Source organism: Hyla sarda, chromosome 9 (assembly GCF_029499605.1).
Source record: "Hyla sarda isolate aHylSar1 chromosome 9, aHylSar1.hap1, whole genome shotgun sequence".
Classification (NCBI taxonomy): Eukaryota; Metazoa; Chordata; class Amphibia; order Anura; family Hylidae; genus Hyla; species Hyla sarda.
In genome coordinates, this window is record NC_079197.1 from 107,329,618 (window position 1) to 107,349,595 (window position 19,978).

Here is a 19,978-nt window from a genome sequence, read left to right on the forward strand (position 1 = left end):
AATGATTCCTCCTAAAAGTTTCCACTTGTTTTTTTTCTGGCAGTTTTTGGAAAGCTGCCACTGCAGTTTTTGAGCCAAAGCCAGAAGTGTATTCGAAAGGAATAGGACATATAAAGGAAGGACTTATACTTCTCCTCCCTTATGGATCCACTTCTGACTTTGGCTCAAAAACTGCAATGGCAGTATTCCAAAAACTGCCAGAAAAAACAAGTGGAAGCTTAGCCTAAGAGTAAAAAAAAAATAAGTTTAAAAAAAGTTTCAAAACGCACACATTAACCCCTACCTTTAGGGGTTTAAATCACCCCCCCCCCCCCCTTTTCCCACATTCCATATAAAAAATATATAAACATAATAAAAATAAGCAAATGTGGTATCACCGCGTGCGTAAATGTCCAAACTACAAACATATATCATTAATCTTCACGGTTAATGTCGTACGTGCCAAAAAATTCCAAATGTCCGAAAGAGCGTATTTTTGGTCACCCTTTTATACCATAAAAAATGAATAAAAGGTGATGAAAAAGTCAGATCAAAACAAAAATGGTAACAATCAAAACTTCAGATCACATGGCAAAATATGAGCCCTCATACAGCCCCATACGTGGAAAAATAGTTATAAGGATCAGAAGATGACAATTTTTAAATGTATTAGTTTCCGTGCATGTAGTTATGATTTTTTTCCAGAAATAAGACAAAATCAAACCTATATAAGTAGGGCATCATTTTAATCATATGGACCTACAGAATAAAAATAAGGTGTAATTTTTACTGAAAAATGTACTGCGTAGAAACGAAAGCCCCCAAAATGTACAAAATGGCGTTTTTTCTTCAATTTTGTCGTACAATGATTTTATTTTTCGTTTCGACATAGATTTTTGGATAACATGACTGTCATTACAAAGTAGAATTGGTGGTGCAAAAATTAGTACTGCAGAGAGCACACACCCTTTTAAATTTGAAGTCGGAAACACGCTGAAAGGAATTCTGCCCACGCTTTATATCTTCACATTCTGCCCGGGAAAAATATCAAACTTTAAATTACCTCCTATTGCTCCCCTGGTGCGGTGAAAGGAGGCTTAAAAGGGGCAGCCTCTCTGCAGCAAATCTTCCTGCATTCTCTGGGCCCGACACCTCAGACTTCACTGAGCTTTTTGCCGGCCACAGCGATGTCCTGCCTCCGCCGGTGATAAGCTCAGCTGCAGTGTCATGTAACGGGCCCATTAATTTCTTTGTGGGAAGCTATTGTTTGTCTATTGTCCTATGAGAGCAGCACCTCTTCACACGCCATGCATACACCGTCCAGCGCATTTAGGGTATATTCACACGTACAGTATTCTGCGCAAATTTGATGCGCAGATTTAATGCCCAGGATTAGAAGCTGTTTTCAGTCATTCAGTTTACATTGAAATCTGCAGCAGAAAATCATGCGCATCAAATCTGCACAGAATAATGTGTGTGAATAGACCCTTAAAGGGAAAAACAGTGCAGAATATATAGTGACAGTGCGGGCTTCTGTCTTCTATGGTGATCATATAGGGTCGCAGTGCAGTGACTGTAATCTGACAGCCACTATAAATGATTCCCAGGATAGAATTCTGGTTGTGGCTGGGGCCACATGTAAGCCACAATTTTTGCCGCATGGATAAAGTCTCTTTGCAGCCTTTGCATTATGAGGGGCATCTAGTAACTGAGAGCGCTCATGATTAATAGTCTTAGTATCTGTGATAAAAAGTGGAATGCATTAAATGTCATATGTATCATGTGCTGCACTGGTGCAGTTTCTTCTGACAGATTTGAAAACCTGTTTGAGTTATTAAAAAATAAATAGAAATAAAAAGAACAAAAAAAGTATTGCTGAACCTGTTTACCAGCCAGGGTGCAGGTTATATCTTTCTGTATTCTAATCAATTAGAAGAAAAAAAAAAAAAAAAGTGAAAATCCATAAAAAAATAAAAATAAATAAAAAGTCCAAGGGTATGTCTGCCAAAGATTCTTCAGTGGGTTTTCTGACAGAAAATCTGCCATGTGAACATGCCCCAAGGCTAAACTCACACTAGCAGAACTGCTGCAGACAATTTCTGGCAGATTTGAACCCCTGAAGGGGACAGCCCATTACCGGTAGGTCCCTGGCTGCTTATAGCAGCCCCTGTGCTTGCTTCATGTACACGTATGTCCTGGTGCACTAAGTACCAGCACATCAGGACATACATTTTAGTCCAATGTCCTTAAGGGATTAATATGGATCTAGAAGTAATCCATCGAAAAAACCCACAGCTTTAGGGTTGTCTATGGATTTTATTGAAAACCTTGAATAATCATCACTGCCTATCATTTCTGTGCCTCATCATGTTCAGGAGATTTGTTCTAATCTCATCCACATCTTCGTTATGAATTCTGTGCCCATAAGGTCATATTGTAAATAAAAAGTATTTATTTTCCCTGGAATAGTGGAATATTGCAATCTCTCTATGTCATTATACATACAGGAATCAAAGAGCGATCAGCAATTCTTACCGACAGCTGTGGTGGCTCTCCCTGCTCCCTGCCTAGTCTCCTGGGACAGGAAGCAGTAATTGCATCCTCTCACATTGTCCTGCTGGGACCAGTCCAGTTCCTTGGGGGAATGTTTTAGGTGCTGCCTCTCCTGAAGAGAAGATCCTGATGCTGGTCCTCACATGCTGCACCCCCTCCTGTGCTCAGTACAGTGAAGATAAGTTGCCTGCTCCCATTTATCTCTCTGCTTATCTATCTATCCATCCGCTGTCTATAGGAGTGCGATTGATGCTGGAGTATAACGCCTGTATATCTGTGGCTCTCCCATAGAGAATACATGGAGTGCATGACAACACACTACTCCATGCACAAGGAGAGCCAAGGCCCTGTCTGGAGATCATGGGAAGTCCAACGTTCAAACCCCTTGCAATCAGATACTTATCCCCTAAGCCATCTGATGTAATCCCAGATTGCGGATGGATTGCTGGGGAAGTCTGGGGCCCTACCTTTACTCCTGGTTCGGTGATCATTGAAGGCTGCTTTAGGCAGCCCTTACCAATCGTGTGCCGATTACATGGATCAATGTAATGCAAAAGCATTACACTGATCTATGTAAGCAATCTACTGATACGGGGTGGTGGAAATACCTGATCACTTTGTGATGCCAGGGCACCGCTATCCTATACACCGTCCGAGGTTCTAGACAGCTTCTTCTGGACCAGACGTGGAGTAAGTTAACACTCAGGTTACGGATAACTATCTTTACTGAGCTGGGTGCAGATGGTATTACATGTACAGCTGGCTTTAGGTGAGAGAGTGCAGCGTAACCCCTTGGGAGCCCTGTTACCTTGCTGAGTCTTGTGGTGCTTACACCAAACAGATTAGTACCGACTTGTGAGATGGTAGAATGAATCCTGGTAGGTAGGGTCCTGTCAAGGTACTGAAGCCTTCTCCACAGGAGCATGAACTTCCACCGTGCGAGTAATCCTTGCAGGATGATCAGTTGAGATTAGATTTGAACTAGGCCTCTCCTCAGAGCACACGACACACAGCACACCTGAACCACACTGTAGCTCAGGAGCCACTAGACGGGGGTAACTCCTCCCCTACACTATAAGGGTTAGAATTTAGGGGTTCCCATTGGCAGGCAGAATCACATTGGGTTCACTACTCTCTTAAGGGTACAGTAACAGAAAACATATATACATGATAGAACAATACTATAATTGACTAAGAAAAATATTACTTTGCAATGGAATATAATCATAATAAATTTAACAGTAAGTCTTTTGGGCCCAACACCTTGTGCTGCCGAGACAGTCCAAAGCCGCAGGACAGCTATTGGTGCTGGGGCACTACATTATGGCCCCTGGGATGGGGAGCCCAGCAGTTTTTAGGCTGGGCTTTCACACTGGGGCAGTGAAGCAGGCCATGTAGTTAGAGCGAGCACAAAGTCAGGGAGTGAACGACACTGTCACATGCTTCACGGCACTGTCACGCCACTATCTAGGGATCAGTAGGGGTCAAATGTTATAATAAATGACAGTAATACTTTAATTGGCAAAAGTGCCTTGGATTTACAGCTTGTCATTTAAACAAGGACTCTGAATATCAGAAATGTATTTACAAATCAACTGGTGGCAGAAAGTTATACAGATTTGTAACTTACTAATGTTTATAAAAACTCACGTCTTCTAGTACTTATCAGGAAGTTAAGTTCTTTTTAGACAGTTTTAGTGGAGAGACACAGCAGTCAGCACTCCAACCCCCGTTCAGCGGCTCGAGTACACTGGACAGTTCAGAAAAACCTCAGAAGAACTTCCACTCAGGGAAACACCAGCCACCTTATACGGCACCGTCTGGGGTGCGAAAGCCCACAAGTATACAACAAGCAGTATACATCCAATGGAGAAGAAAGAATGGGCCGCACTCACCATTAAATTGCAAAAAGTGTTTGGTTCTTTATTTGCAGAGGTACGCACGACGCACGCGCAACAGCTGTCACCCATGTCCAAGCTGAAGCTTTTGTAAGACGTCCTGCTGGATGATTTGTCCATGTCAGGAACTGTCCAGAGCAGGAGCAAACCTCTCCTTCTCTGGATAGTTCCAGGCAGAGACAGAAATGACAGCAGAGAGTATTACGCAACTTCTTCCAGGGCATACAGCAGCTGATAAGTACTTGAAGGCTTTATTTTTTTTTATAGAATTTAAAAATCTGTATAACAGTATTTTACCAGTTGATTTAATTTTATATTTTTCCTCCAGGGTGCCCCTTTAAATTTTAAGTAAAATTAGCTAGTTGCTCTTGCCCTATAAAAATTTCCTCATGTTATTTCTATTGTTTCCATCACATGTTGACAGCTATAATTAAAACTTTATAAAACAATAAGAAAAGCAAATCAACTCAAAGTATTAAACCCAGTGGGGGATATTTATCAAAGTTGTCTATGTCCCGCATCAATATAGACCAAACTACACAGGGTTAGTCTGGTCTTTTGTGCACCTAATTTATCAAATGGCGCACGGCTCTTGATAAATTCTGTGCACAGATTGCATGATCTATGCTTTAGTCTATATTTAAACCTGCTCCAACATGGTCTGACATTTCGGCGTACTTTCAGCCTATGCGACTTGTCGCTGAAAAGTCGCTTTTGATAAATTCAGCACCAATGCATTTTTCAATGCATTTCAGTCTAAAATAGACTAGCATGCATAATGTTCTAAAAATCCTCTAGAGCAAAAGTCGCAGAAAAGTCGCACATATTTAGACTGCGACTTTCTGTGCGACAAATTTAGACAAGAAAAACCAGTCTAAATCCTTTGATAAATCTCCCCCAGTGTGTGTGTGTGTGTGTGTGTGTGTGTGTGTAAGTTGTGACCTTTCTAAATGACTTTGGCAAACACAAATACGGAGCCCAAATAGCGGTCAATTGTTATTTGTGTTTACCTCCTTTGAATACAAATAGTAGTGACCCGACTACAACAAAAAGACCTTTTAAGTGAAGCTAACATTTTTCCAGAAGAGGTAGTCTTTCCTGGAAATTCCTGTACTTTGTTGATAAAATGTGTCTTTTTGGCAATATCCATATCAAATATTGATTTTTCCCACAGAACTCATTACATGTGAGTCGTTCTGTCATACTGTTTGCTTTCTTTTATATTTGTAAATGCAAAGATTGTAAAATTGCTCTATAAATAGACATTGATAACTTACTTTCTGCATAATATCAACTGTTATTAACTGTTTAAAATAACTTTTGATATGTTGCCCAGACATGTCAAAAGTTAAGATCGCACGTCTAAGGGTGCGTTCACACTGAGTAATTCAAGAGGAATTTACTCGAGTAATTCCTCTTGAAATCTCTGCTCCAAATTTAATTCACATCTCCTCTGCCCATTGACTTTAATGTTTTTTCTGCTGTCCTGTTCACACTGCGGAAATTCTGCTAGTGGAATTCGCTGAATTCCGTTCCGCTTGAAGAATGAGCATGTTCATTCTTCAAGTGAAATCCGCTAGCAGAAATCCATAGAAGTCAATGGTAAAAAAAAAATTCCGCCCAACATCGTTTTTGCGTGGAATAAGCGCAGAAATGGCTAAAAACACCTTCACTTTTTTCTCTCGCAAATTGCGCGCGAAAATGAAATTATTTTTTTCCGGCCGTAAATTTTTCGGCATGAATTACTCTTGATTTACTCCGTGTGACCGTACCCCAAGACCTACTGCGATTTTGAAGTTCAGGGTGGCTCCCAATTTTTCTTTTTCGGTCTATGGAGTGAAAAGGTTGGATCTCCCGATGAGACAGCGAGAGGATTGTGCTACCGCTCACCATACCGGCTTATAACTTGTAAAAGCTGCAGGTCTTAGGAGGGAAATCCAGTGTGATCAACATTTTTGACATGTCTGGGCAACATGTCAAAAGTTATTTTAAATGACAGTTACTATTTGCGATCCAATCTCTGGAACACTCACTGAACCTTGGGGACAGTATATAAGATATCTCTGCTTGCAAGAGAGAACTCGCAGGGGAAGAACATGCCGGCACTAGGACTGCTCGGAAATGTGCTGTCACATAAACGGCAATGCATTTCCATACGGACTCCGCAGAAAAAATAGACATGACTATTCTGTGGATGCCGAAATCATGAATTCTGCCATGTGAACAGTGCAGCAGAATCCCACTGAAATCAATGGGACTCTGCTGATGCGGAATGTCTGTGCGGTATTCTTCGGCTGAATTCCTCATGGAAATTCCGTCTTGTCAACATAACCCAATAAGCATAAAAAGGTGTTAACTTGAAAAATGTGGGCCTGGCATCATGGTTCACTGGGAAATGCCTGGATAAACCATTTTCATTTTCAGGCAAAGGCTTTTGTAACTGTTCAATCCTGTTGTTGTCAGCGTCACCCACACTATAAGCCTGTATCAGCAGGTTAATGCGGGTGATGCTGATGACAGATTCCTTTTAAAGAGGTACGGTCGGCGTTCCTGACCCTTGTATTCCAACGTAAAAACAACTCTGCATGCCTTTCCTCAATAATTCCTCCTGAATCATGAATACATTGACAATTGACCACTACCGCTTCCCTTATCAAAAGTGTGTCTGTGTATCTAAATAATCTGATACTGTCAGACTGTGCAGGGACCTTTATACTGTAGCATCCAGTTTTAAAATTCACTAACAAATTTCATGGTGGAAATACAAATTTCTCCTCCGCATCATCACATCTTCATAGACAAGATTACAATGACACGTAACACCTATATGTACATAATAAAGAGGGTATGTCTGTCACCATTATGCTTCTCTCATGAAAGCCTGTGTTGGCGGCACATAAGTCTCATAAAGATCCTTACTATATAAACAATGCTTCTTGGGGAGAAAACTTCTAAACACATATCAAGGAACCCTTATGTGGACCCCACAAGGAAGTGCCAATTCAGCAAATCACTAGCTTAGGATGTTCACTGCTGCGGCCAAGGGTTGTCAATACCATGAAGGGGTGAGCAGCGCGTTCGGGCACTGTTGGAATGGTGGCGAGTACTGTGACAAGGGAGTACACGTTTCTGATTGTTTTTTAACCCCAGCTCGAGCACATTTAAAGGGGGTATTCCGGCTTAATACATCTTATCCCTAGCCAAAGGATAGGGGATAAGCTATTATGATCATAGGGGTCTCGCCGCTGGGGACACTCGTGATCTCTGTGCAGCCCCCAGCATTCTGTGCTGGGTGCTGCCTCCGAGACGGGGATGTGACCTCACGGCCTTGCCTTCCTAGTGACATCACGCCACTGCCCCTCCATTCATGTCTATAGAGGGGGTGTGGCCGTGATGTCACATCCTCGTCTCGGAGGCAGCGCCCAGCACAGAATGCCGGGGGCAGCACATAGATTGCAGGGGTCCCCAGCGGCGGGACCCCTGTGATCATACATCTTATCCCCTATCATTTGTATAAAACCAGAATACCCATTTTAAATGTAAATAGAGCTCTCAAGAATACTCATTTTAACCTATAAAGACTCCTGTTTCTTGATATAAATCGGTATATACATCAATGCTTTCCGGGGAAATATACAAAATGACGTTAAATGGAAGTATATAAATAGCAACAATGTGACAAAAGGAGTGCAGACCCTGCCCATATAAGCTTACCGTGCTTCTCTTATGACTCAAGTCCTGCAATCTCTAGAGACAATCTTCAGCAAAACTCAATGAAAATGTCACTTCAGTCACACCAGATCCATATCAGTTTTTATGTGACTTTTATCATTCTTCACAAAATATTCACATTCTATTCAGCAGCAACTTTCTCCTCACATTGCTAAGGATATGACCATTGCCGTATGTCGGTTACAGGGCATCACAGTTATCGTTGTTACAGCCCCCACTTTTCCCTGAAATACATTGCTGTGGGGCGTGGCAGCTCTTGGGGTGCATCCTAGTAAGTGGGGTGCATCCTAGTAAGTGGGGTGCATCCTAGTAAATACCCAATATGATGTATTGTTGGGGCAAAGAGGGTTTTTCCTAAAGTAACATCCGCCATTACAGCCTGTAGTAGGAATGCCATGCAGGGCATTTAAAAAAAGGGATTTGTAAAACTATCACCCAAGATATATAACTAATATAGTTCACAGGCGGTCTCTCATGTGATCTCCCCCCATACCTGTGTGTTTGTCAGCCTCCCTGCCGCTATCCTGTTCATGTATGTTGTTATCATGTAATAAGGGATGCAATGTTGTTTTGAATCACAACTGAGGGTGAGTGCTCCAATTCTTCTATTTTCTGTTTTGAAATGAACTAAAAGTGTTGTCACAAATACCATAGTACTGGCTTCAGCATGCTTTGCTTGAAATACCCGAGAGAAAGTTGTTTTATGTTCAGTGTGGTGCGATCTCCATCTTCCCGACTCCTCCCTCACTTCTGAGATGACGCATCATCCTCTGCTGTCATGAAGGCTTGGCTGGATTTTATCTCTGAGTTTAATGTCACCTCCTCTTACCAGCCCCTACAACCTAGATCACCATCTACCAGAGCAACAGTCTTCTGTGTACTGAGATGTTCTGCAACAGTTCCAGGCAGGCAACTGGCAGGAGTGCTGTGAGTGGTCTTGCATATTTTCTTAAAGCCCCATGCCAGTGATGGCGAATCTTTTTGAGCCTGAGTGCCCAAACCGTAATGCACGCCAACTTTGTCCCCCTCAAATAGAAATCATCCCCAGTCTCTGATGTCCCCCCCCCCCCCCTTATCCCCAGCCTGTGCAATATGTCCCCTTCACACATGGGGCTCAAGCCCTGACTGTCAAGCGGGTAGGTGGAGCAGAGAGGCATGCCAGCACATGGGTTTGATTGTTTTTATAGGGGTTGGTACCACCTCTCTACCTATTCTGCTGTATTGAATAAAGTAAAAACATTTTTAAACGGTCACCCAAAAGACCCCTCAATATTGGGTCATCAATAAGAGTAAATAAGTTATTAGATGCACCTGCTCCACTTCCCCCCACTTAATATTTTGGCACCCACAGCACATCTATATATCTTGCCCCCTACTGTACTATATAAGTCTTGCCCCCCGCAGCGCATTTATATAGGTATTGTTCCCCCTGCAGCACATTTATGTTCACCCCTGCAGCGCATTTATATATGTCTCTCCCCCCCCGTAGCGTATATGCATGTTCCCCCTGCATCGCTATCATAAGCCCCGGGCAGCCAATGAATGAAAAGTATTCTACAGCAGCGCATCTGTGATGCTGAAAGAATACTTTTCATTCATAGCGCTGCAAAGGCATTTAATTATAGATGACAAGTATTCTTTCAGCAGCACATCACGCCGGCCAGATGCGCTGCTGTAGAATACTTTTCATTCATAGCGCTGTCGGGGGCTTATGATAGCGCTGTAGGGGGAACATATATAAATGCACTGTGGGGGGGACATATATAAATGCGCTGCGGGGGGCAGATATATATTAAAGTAAAACACGCCGTACATCGCAGGGGAGTAGAGCATGCCGCTCTATAACTTCTAATCACTTCTGAGACCCGGTGCGATCCCTCAGCCCCTGTACTACAACCCCCATCATGGAACAGAGTCTGTTTCATGATGGGGGTTGTGGTACAAACACTAATGTAGCATCCCCAGCCACCCAGGGAACTACTACTCCCATCGTGGAAACAAGTCTGTTCCATGATGGGAGTAGTAGTAGTCCCGGCTGTAGGAGTGTGTAGGCAGAGGTGTTAAAACAGCCATACATGAGGGATGTTATAACAGGTCTTAACGGATGAATATGCCTGTTATTTTGGGGGACATTATTCAGCCGTTAGCACCTGTTTATTAATCCGTTCTTATACATCCATTTTTACACAGAACATGGATGTTTAATAACTGATGAATACTCATAGTGTGAAAGGAGCCTAAGATTATGACATAGAAAGTCAGAAAAAGCATGTTGAATCATGCACTAGCGTGATGTACTCTGCTCAATAGATTGGTGTACAGCATTCCTTTTGTGAAAGAATCTGATCCTTTCCCCCATCCAACTCATTTGTTAGAAACTGAAATCACAGTACTTAGGCTAAGGGTGTGTTCACATGTGCATTTTTTGCTGCAGATCATCTGTTGCAGATTTTGCTGCCCATTGACTTCAATAGGTAGCAAAATCTGCTACAGCAGAAAATGTGCACATGTGAACGTACCCTAAGGTGTTAAACTATGCTGGCACCAAGACTGTTTTAGTCATATGACTTCTAGAATCCATTCTTGTTTTTAAAAAATATCACTATTATATGCCATGCATAAAAAAAATCCATATGAAATTGAAGGCATACAACAGTACAAGCATGGGCACATAGCAAGCTGTACGCCAATGCCAGTACCTGCAGTGCCCTAGAGGCGTTTGATGGCTCTCATCTGCCACACAGAAGTGACAGCTGTCCCTGGAGCTCTTGGCTACTTGTCTGTCTTGTTAATTTAGGGTTTGTCTCCTATCTCCATTGGTGACTCGCTCCAAAGATTCTGCTTTTTTAGGCCTTGGACATGTTTCACATGTGCTTAAATGGAGTTTGTGGTGTTTTAGCGATTTAGGACGAAATATAATAAAATGTTTTTATTTCTTAAGGCTTTAAAGTATATTACATTCCCAACCAAGAAACTTTTTAGTATTGGATCAATTGTGACACTACACATCAGGTATACATTACAGGGGGCCATGGAACTGGACACGTGTATGCCCCTAAATTAGTTCTACTTTTATTATTACTGAGATGATGTAGTATCTAGTATTTGGCAATAAAGCGGAGGGTGTTTATAATTGAAGCTAATCAGTCTTAAATGATCATGTATGTGATTTGTGAATAGCTACTTTCATCATAAACCAAGTATTTATTGCACCTTTAAATTGCTGCTATTCACTTACGGAAAAGTGTTTGTGCGAAGTTCAATGTTATACAACAAATTCACTTGGAACAGGAATAAAACAGCGTGTTATTGCTTTTGGTTGCAGATTATTCTTTTAATGTAGCAGAGATTAAAGGGGTACTCCGGTGGAAAACTTTTTTTTTTTTTTTTTTTTTTTTTTTTTTTTTTTTAATCAACTTGTGCCAGAAAGTTAAACAGATTTGTAAATTACTTCTATTTAAAAATATTAATCCTTCCAGTACTTATCAACTGTTGTATTCTCTAGAGGAAGTTGTGTAGTTCTTTCCAGTCTGACCACAGTGCTCTCTGCAGCCACCTCTGTCTGTGTTAAGAAGTGTTCAGAGCATGAGAGGTTTGCTATGGGGATTTGCTTCTACTCTGGACAGTTCCTGACACAGACAGAGGTAGCAGCAGAAAGCACTGTGGTCAGACTGGAAAGAACTACACAAATTTCTCCAGAGAATACAGAAGCTGATAAGTACTGGAAAGCTTAAAGGGGTATTCCGCCCCTAGACATTTTATCCCCTATCCAAAGGATAGGGAATAAGATGTCAGATCGCCGCAGTCCCGCTGCTTGGGACCCCTGGGATCCCCGCTGCGGCACCGCGCTATCTTTACAGCACAGAGCGAGTTCGCTCTGCACGTAATGATGGGCAGTACAGGGGCCGGAGCATCGTTACGTCACGGCTCCGCCCCTCATGACGTCACGGCCCGCCCCTTTCAATACAAGTCTATGGGAGGGGGCGTGGCGGTCGTCACGCCCCCTCCCATAGACTTGCATTAAGGGGACGGGCCGTGATGTCACGAGGGGCGGAGCCATGACGTCACGCTGCTCCGTCCCCCGTATCGCCCGTCATTACGCACAGAGCGAACTCGCTCTGTGCTGTAATCATAGCGCGGTGCCGCAGCGGGGATCCCAGGGGTCCCAAGCAGCGGGACTGCGGCGATCTGACATCTTATCCCCTATCCTTTGGATAGGGGATAAGATGTCTAGGGGCGGAATACCCCTTTAAGATTTTTAACTAGAAGTCATTTACAAATCTGTAACTTTTTGGCACCAGTTGGCTTCCACTTTTTTCCTGTGGATGTAGGCTATGTTCAAACGGAGGAATGCCTGCACGGAAAATTTCAGTGTGGACCCTCCACCCACAGCAGTGCGCTTGCAGAATATTTCAGCAATAGGACTGCTTGTTAAAGAGCTGTCTTGTAGACGGCAATGCATTTCCGTGCAGACACCACAGAAAGAATAGACCTGACTATTCATTCTGTGGAAGCAGGAACCTGAAATTCTGCCATGTATTCAGTTCAGTAGAATCCTATTGAAATCATTGGGACTTGTATAATGTCCGTGTATAATTCAGCACAGAAATTCCATTGTGTGAACATAGCCTTACAGAAGATTTGTGGCGAAATTTGCAGCTGGAAATTTCCACTTCATGTGGATCCCAACTTAAAATAGTTCAAAGCAAACCACATTGTATGTTGTTTATTATAAAATTGAGCCAGTCTCACTGTAAGCTTGTTGAGCCAATACTTAGTTACATTGGCACTGCCTAGCTAACATTGTGACCTGATATTCTGGTACAGTGTTTCCAAGTGTACCCGGTCATTACAAATTAGTTGTACTAGATATATGGTTTCTCAGACAACATGGGGACCCTCCAGTTGGTCCAGTATAAGGCACAAGAAAATGTCTCCCTTTGAATCCAATGGCTTGGTGCTAGGGGCAATTTTTATGGTTTGATTCACAACTTACCTTCATGTTCAATAGATGCAGCATAATCAAACCTAATTTAAAGTGGACATGCATATGTTCTGAGGAGTACCCACATAATTGTCTCTCCTGGTGGGGCAAGGGCACGGAAACCCAGCATAATGCAATGAAGAAAATGTTTCTATTTTTATGACCCATCTTGATCTTTCTTTTATGGAACGCCCTGGTGTAAAATGTAAACATTGACTGGAGACAGACCGTTGTTAGGATAAGGAGGGCACTTATTAAACAAAAAGTTTTCCTGGATCATTCAATGTGATCTAGGCCCTGCATCGGGAGAATGGATCCAAAGTTCAGCCATCGATAATTATGGCATCATTATGGGTATTGACCTTCATAAACCTGTTGACATGAAGCACGAGTATAAATAGACTAATTTTGTCTCCTGTTTCATGCCCATGGGCGTAGATACAATTGAGAGGGTTCTATAGTAGATATTGGTATTGTGCTCCCTTCCTGGTTCACACTACCAGGTATCTCATATATAGGGTTTCTTATAGGAGAAAAGGGAAACCAGACTGTTAAAACTGCCAATTCTATAGAGAAGTGCCAATTATTACTAATAAGTACTTTCTAATTTTGAATTTAGGTTGCTTATCATATTAAAGATCTCAGCCTTCTAGTAAATCTGAAAATCTCAATCTGACAATATATAACTAACTGTTTGGCTTGGAATATGCATCAGTTGGACATTATCAGTACAAGATTTTAGCCTGAATAAAACCGAAAAGAGAGAGATATTTGTAAATCAAAAAGTATATTCGAAAATTAAGGTTGGGTTCACACTGTTTTTAGCAATACGGGACCGTATGCGGCTGTGGCGAGCGAAAACCGGGCGTCTCCGGCCCCTATGTAATGCATTTTAATGAGCCGACCGGAGTCAAACGCTGACTCTGATCGGCTCATTTTTGCCCTGTATACGATTTTCCTACTGGATCTAAAGCCGTGGTATACTACAGTTTTAGGCCCGTATGCGTGGCACAAATGAGCCAACTGGAGTCAGAGTTTGACTCTGTTCGGCTCATTGAAATGCATTACATATGGGGCCGGATACGGCTGAGATACGGGAGCGCCCGGTATTTTCGCTCCCCTCAGCCGTATGCGGTCCCGTATTGATAAAACGTAGTGTGAACCCAGCCTAACTTTAATATGAAATTCTAAACCCTTTCAAGTGTAGGTTAACCTGAATGATGGATAATAGAATTTCACATTGTAATGCCTGCTCTTGGTATCTGCCAGCTTGTGGCTTGTCGAGCTGCCAGGATGCGATCTCAAGGTTGCCCCACACTGGATGGTCAGGAATTCCTCCTCTGGCCTGTCTCTACTTCCTCTTCCATGGCCACAGTTCCTGGTCTGCCCCATAGGGGCCATACCTGTGGACTGGCTGCTACTTAAAGGGCCAATGTGCACATCTCTGTGTTTTCTACTTGTCCCTGTCTGGCATTACCTATTTAAAAGGGTACTCTGGCCCTGAGACATCTTATCCCCTATCCAAAGGATAGGGGATAAGATGTCTGAATGTGGGGGTCCCCAGCAGTGGGACCCTCGCAATCTAGCATGCAGCACCCACCTGTGAGCACTGCAGAAGACTTGGAGCCTCCAGCGCTTCCTGCAGTGCTCACAGGTGGGTGTTGTATGCTAGATTGCGGGGGTCCCCAGCGGTGGGACCCCCGTGATTAGACATCTTATCCCCTATCCTTTGGATAGGGGATAAGATGTCTTGGGGCCGGAGTACCCCTTTATTGTGGTTTAGCCATAGCAAAGGGGGGGGGTGTGTCTTATCTGTCATCATGTACCTGCTGTTGCCCCCTACCTGACTCTTGTGTACCTTGCTTACTCTCCAGTGTGTGACCTGGATTGTCAACACTGATCATGTGCCTGTATTTAGTCAGTTATTCCTCCTGCTGATAGTTTAGCTACATTTACACCTTCTGGCTGCTTACCCTCACTGAGCTGAATCCCTGCTTATAACCAAGGTAGTCTTAGCACCCTCTAACAGCAAAGGAATAGAAGGTGAAACCCTAGAGCAGAGTTTCCCAACCAGTGGGCTTCTAGCTATCCGGGCATGCTGAAAGTTGTAGTTTAGCAATAGCAGGAGGCACCCTGGTTCGAAAACTCTGCCCTAGAGGATACCTGGACTCCACTCCCAAGTCAATTCATAAGGTAACAGTTTGCTCATGCTCGTCGAGGTTTTACATACATTTTTTCCTACTGTAGTAAGAGCTAAAACTCAGATATGTAACTTGATCTTACCAATGGTATAAGAGAGAAAACTGCTAGTATCCCTCATATTTGTGTATGCTTTCTCAGACCTGGCAGCATGAGATAAAATGGTGATCATAGTAGCAGACATTATTCTGACTTTGTCAGTAATTCTTTTGAAGAATACAAAAATCACTCTTTCTCCAGCTTAAAATATATTAAGCCACAATCCTATGAACAGATCCTGTTATGAAACTGGTTTTGTTGATTCAGTGTAGCACAGTTCTGTTTTGTACACAGACATAGGGCATGTTAAATAGATGTCAAAGGTTTTGTTATGATCAGTTGTGTTGGCCACATTGTCATTACAGACAAATACCGCCAGTATGTCTCATTCTTCGACATGTATCATATCAGCCCAGGATTTCAACATAGATCGTGTAGTCTACTGTGGGAATCGCCCAAAATATATCCCTCCCCCCCCCCCCCCCCCCCCCAACTCCAAACAGTGAAATACACAGTATATGTCAACTAATAGCACATGTGGCAATCTCAACTGAAGTTTAAAGGGAACCTGTCATCGATTTCATGATGCCTGAACCACAAGTCATCGGGGGCTCCCAGGGTCTTCTGCCTGCCCTTCTGTTCTCAATGGTTGTGTGTTGAGTTATTTTGAAGGGGCAGCCAAATTAAACACTTATACAGGCTGTACGCTCTCACTACTTTTACATTGTAGCAGTGTTATACAAAATGGAAAGAAGAAAACACGTGTGCTCCTAGTGCACCTGTAAAGGGTTACTCCGCTCCCCAGCGTCCAGAACATTGAGTTCCTTAACGCTGTGAGCGGGCTTCCGTGTTCATGCCCGCCCCTTCGTGACGTCACGGCCTGCCCCCTCAATGAAAGTCTATGGAAAGGGGGCACAACAGCTGTCACGCCCCCTTCGGTAGACTTGCATTGAGTGGGCGGGACATGACGTCACATGACGGGGTGTGATGTCACGAGTGGATGGGCGTGAACACGGAAGCCCGCACACAGTGTTCAGGAATTCAATGTTCCGGACGCTGGGGAGCGGAGTAACCCTTTAAAATGGCAGTGGTCTGCACTGAAAAAATTGAAGGCTTACCAAAAAATTTTGTGCTGAGGGCACAACATCTGAGCAGGCACGTAGAATCGCAGTGGATGTGGAGATCAGCGGCCACGGCGTCCTGTCCAGGTGACTCCAGGTCAGCTGGTCAAAGTGCAGATAAAATAGGTGAATGTAATCACATAAAAGTCAGGACTTCCCTGTTGGCGCTTCTCCTCCTGAAATCATGCGTCTGCAGCACAAGGGCCTTTAAATGTGAGGAGAAAATATGGGATTATATTGCTGTAACCCAAATTACAGTTGCTTTTTTAATATATCCTCCATTGTTTGCAAAGTGTGTGCTTGTGCTATCCCACAGTTACAGATCGCACAGCCCTTGTGGAGACCCAATGTTGTCGTTCTCCTTGTATTTTAGTTCAGGATGATTGCTATGCTATCCATCTTTTTTTCAAATCTGAATTTTTATTAGTATTTTAATATTTTCAATTACCTACAAATTCGCAAAGGATAAGTTGGGTAGTACAGATCTTATAGAGCGGCGATAGACCAGATAAACACAATGGAACAATGGCCTCGGAAAGGCAGCTACAACAAAAATAACATCCAGTTGTCCATCCCAATACTAAGGGTACGTTCCCACCTGGCGTATTTTGCTGCGTATTTGCTGCTGCATATTTTCTAACCCATTGAGTTCAATGGGAAATAAAATATGCAGCAGCAAAATACGCCAGGTGGGAATGCACCCTAAAGGTATTTATTACCATAGGTACTATGCAAATATTGCGATCCACCATGTGTGTCACCAGCCTGTAACTTATAAAAGGGGTAAAATGATGTACAGTAGTAGTAAGTTCTACCTAACTGCTGTAACTAGCTAATACAACATGGATTAGAGGGCCAGTTTCTGTTTGTCATAATTCTTTATGACACATTTTCTCCACTATCAAACTTTTACCACATACTTTTACTGTGGTAAACAAACAATCCTGTTTTCGTAGTAAGATATGAACTTAGCACTTTCCATTACCATGTAAGATAAAACTGGCAACCTAAGCCACGCTTTACAGGTTTTTAAAACCAACTTGTTGGGCTTGTTTTATATGGAATTATTTATCACAAATAATGGATTTATTGTACTCTCTAGTTGCTGCTCTTGTGATCAATAGTCATGGTGTGTGTTACTAGAGGGGGGACACGAATCAGATTTACTACATATGGGTAAATCCACATCTAGGATTTGTGGATACGGTGGGAGAATTTCTGCCTTCCGGATCCCCGCTGTACCCCATTGATTTAAATGAGCCAAGTCAGGAAGTGTCCTTGGTTGGCTCATTATCCGACCGTACCTGTTTTTTTTTTAAACCAGATTGAAAACCGTGGTCTGCCGTGCTTTTCAGTCCTGTTGAATAACTGGATACAGGCAGAAAATGATCTAACCGGAGACTCTTCCTCATTTGCATGGCTAATTGAAATTGATGGGGTATGGCGTAGATCCGGCAGTGAAGAGAATTTGGATGCTGTCCATAAACCCTAGATGTGAATGCATCCTAACACTGGTGTCTGATTGTTCTGTTCTGGCTGTAATAACCTCCTGTCAAAAATTCTATTAATTAAGACCATATTGCATTAGCTTTTATTTGTATATTAGTTGGCATTCAAACCAGGATATTGTATGTCCTCTACCTGAATAATTCATACTATTTTGCCTTCTGAATTGTTTTCCTTGCGATCATTTTTCTCTGTTAACCACAATTGAGTTATTGTCCTCATCAAGAAAATGTATCTAGCAAGCCTTCTTTTTCCCTTTCTTATTAATTTCTAATAAGTTCTTCTTCCACCTATTCCTAGATGCTAACTTTCTACAGTCTTCTTTAATGGGAGAGTCCTCTGTACAGGATCCTCCACTATTAAAGTGCAGTTGTGGTGTCATGGGTGTAAGAATACCTGATCACTTTGTGGCGCCAGGGCACAGTTATGCTATACATGGTACGAGGTTGTGGACATTTTCCCCTGGGCCAGACACAAAAATAATTAAGAAAATTATATTACTCGGCAATAGAATCAATATAACAGCGATTCCTTGAGTGGGTCCAACACCTTGTGCTACCAAGCTGCCCTAGACCGTCCAAAGCCACATGACAGCTATTGGTGCTGGGACACCACACAATTTTATATAGAACATCTCTCGCTCCAGAGGAATATATATATCCCAGACAGCCCATTGATTTAAAGGGGTGTTCTGGAATATACAGTTTACATTTTAAAGTGTCTAGGTTGGCATTATCCCATAAAAAGCTGTATTTTTCTGTACCACAAATCTCTCAAATGACCTCACAGGTGTCCATTGACTTTGGCCACTTTTAGACAGCATTATTTTGTATCCATATTTGTAAGCCAAAAACCAGAGTGTGGATATACAGTGGTCCCTCAGGTTACAATATTAATTGGTTCTGGGACAACCATTGTATGTTGAGACCAAAACTCTATGGAAACCTGGTAATTGGGGGGGAAAAAAGTAGAAAACTAATACAGATAAAGCAAATCCTTACATATAAAAGTAAGAAAGATCTGCTGGGAGCTGTAAATCACTATTTATTTCAGTGATGCCAAAGGCTGTCCGGGCATGCTGGGAGTTGTAGTTTTGCAACAGCTGGGGCCACACTGCTTGGGAAACACTGGTCTATGTAGAGGACAGGAGCTTCTTCGGGGTCCTGTACAGTACACGCAATGTCCTAAAAAAGTAATGGAGTCTCCCTCACCTGGTGTCCAAAGGAGCAGCTAACCCTGGTACAGAACATGTAATACCTCCCTGTACTGTAGGGGGCACTACCAGACACCAGTCAGTGCATGAACTTCAGTAATACAGGTGTTTTACCAGTGAATGCCCATTTTGATTGGTCAGTTCTTCCAGCCATTGACACGTTTTACAGATCTGGACTGTCTGTACATTGTATGTTGAGTCTGGTTTCAACTTACAATGGTCCAGAAAAGACCATTGTATGTTGAAACTATTGTATGTTGAGGCCATTGTAAGTTGAGTGATCAATGTATACGATACTAGTGGGTAGTTGGCCCCAGGACAGAGCCTTGAGGGACATAAGCAGAGGATGGATGAAATGTATTGGCTAAAGAAATCCCACCTAACGGATATTATAGGTTATATGGCCTATACAGGGTTCAAGATTTACGGTACCTCTTGATTATTTGACATTTCTCTTTTCTTTTTTCGCAGGCACAAAAGAAACCATTGCCATTATGATTGGATATATTAAAGGGACTGAGATTGTACAACTTGTACGTAACCGTATCCAGGTAAACATGGTGATTGAGGTCGGCAAGAAGCATGGAAACTGGATGAACCATTACTCTATTTTCTTTGTCTCCATATCTTTCTTCGTGGTGACAGCCGCCACAGTAGGCTACTTCATCTTCTACTCAGCTCGCCGGTGGAGACATACAAGGGCTCAGAACCAGAAAATGGTAAGAGAACACTGTCCACCAATATAGTTCCTGAG

General features: G+C 42.6%; 1 protein-coding gene across 1 annotated transcript in view; it reads left to right on the forward strand.

The window, feature by feature from the left end:
- Positions 1-19,978, forward strand: part of RNF128 (ring finger protein 128) — a 68,767-nt gene that overhangs the window by 2,884 nt on the left and 45,905 nt on the right. The window contains exon 2 of the mRNA XM_056540123.1: positions 19,696-19,943. Within this exon, the coding sequence (XP_056396098.1) occupies positions 19,696-19,943 (248 nt within the window). The remainder of the gene's footprint in view (positions 1-19,695; positions 19,944-19,978) is intronic.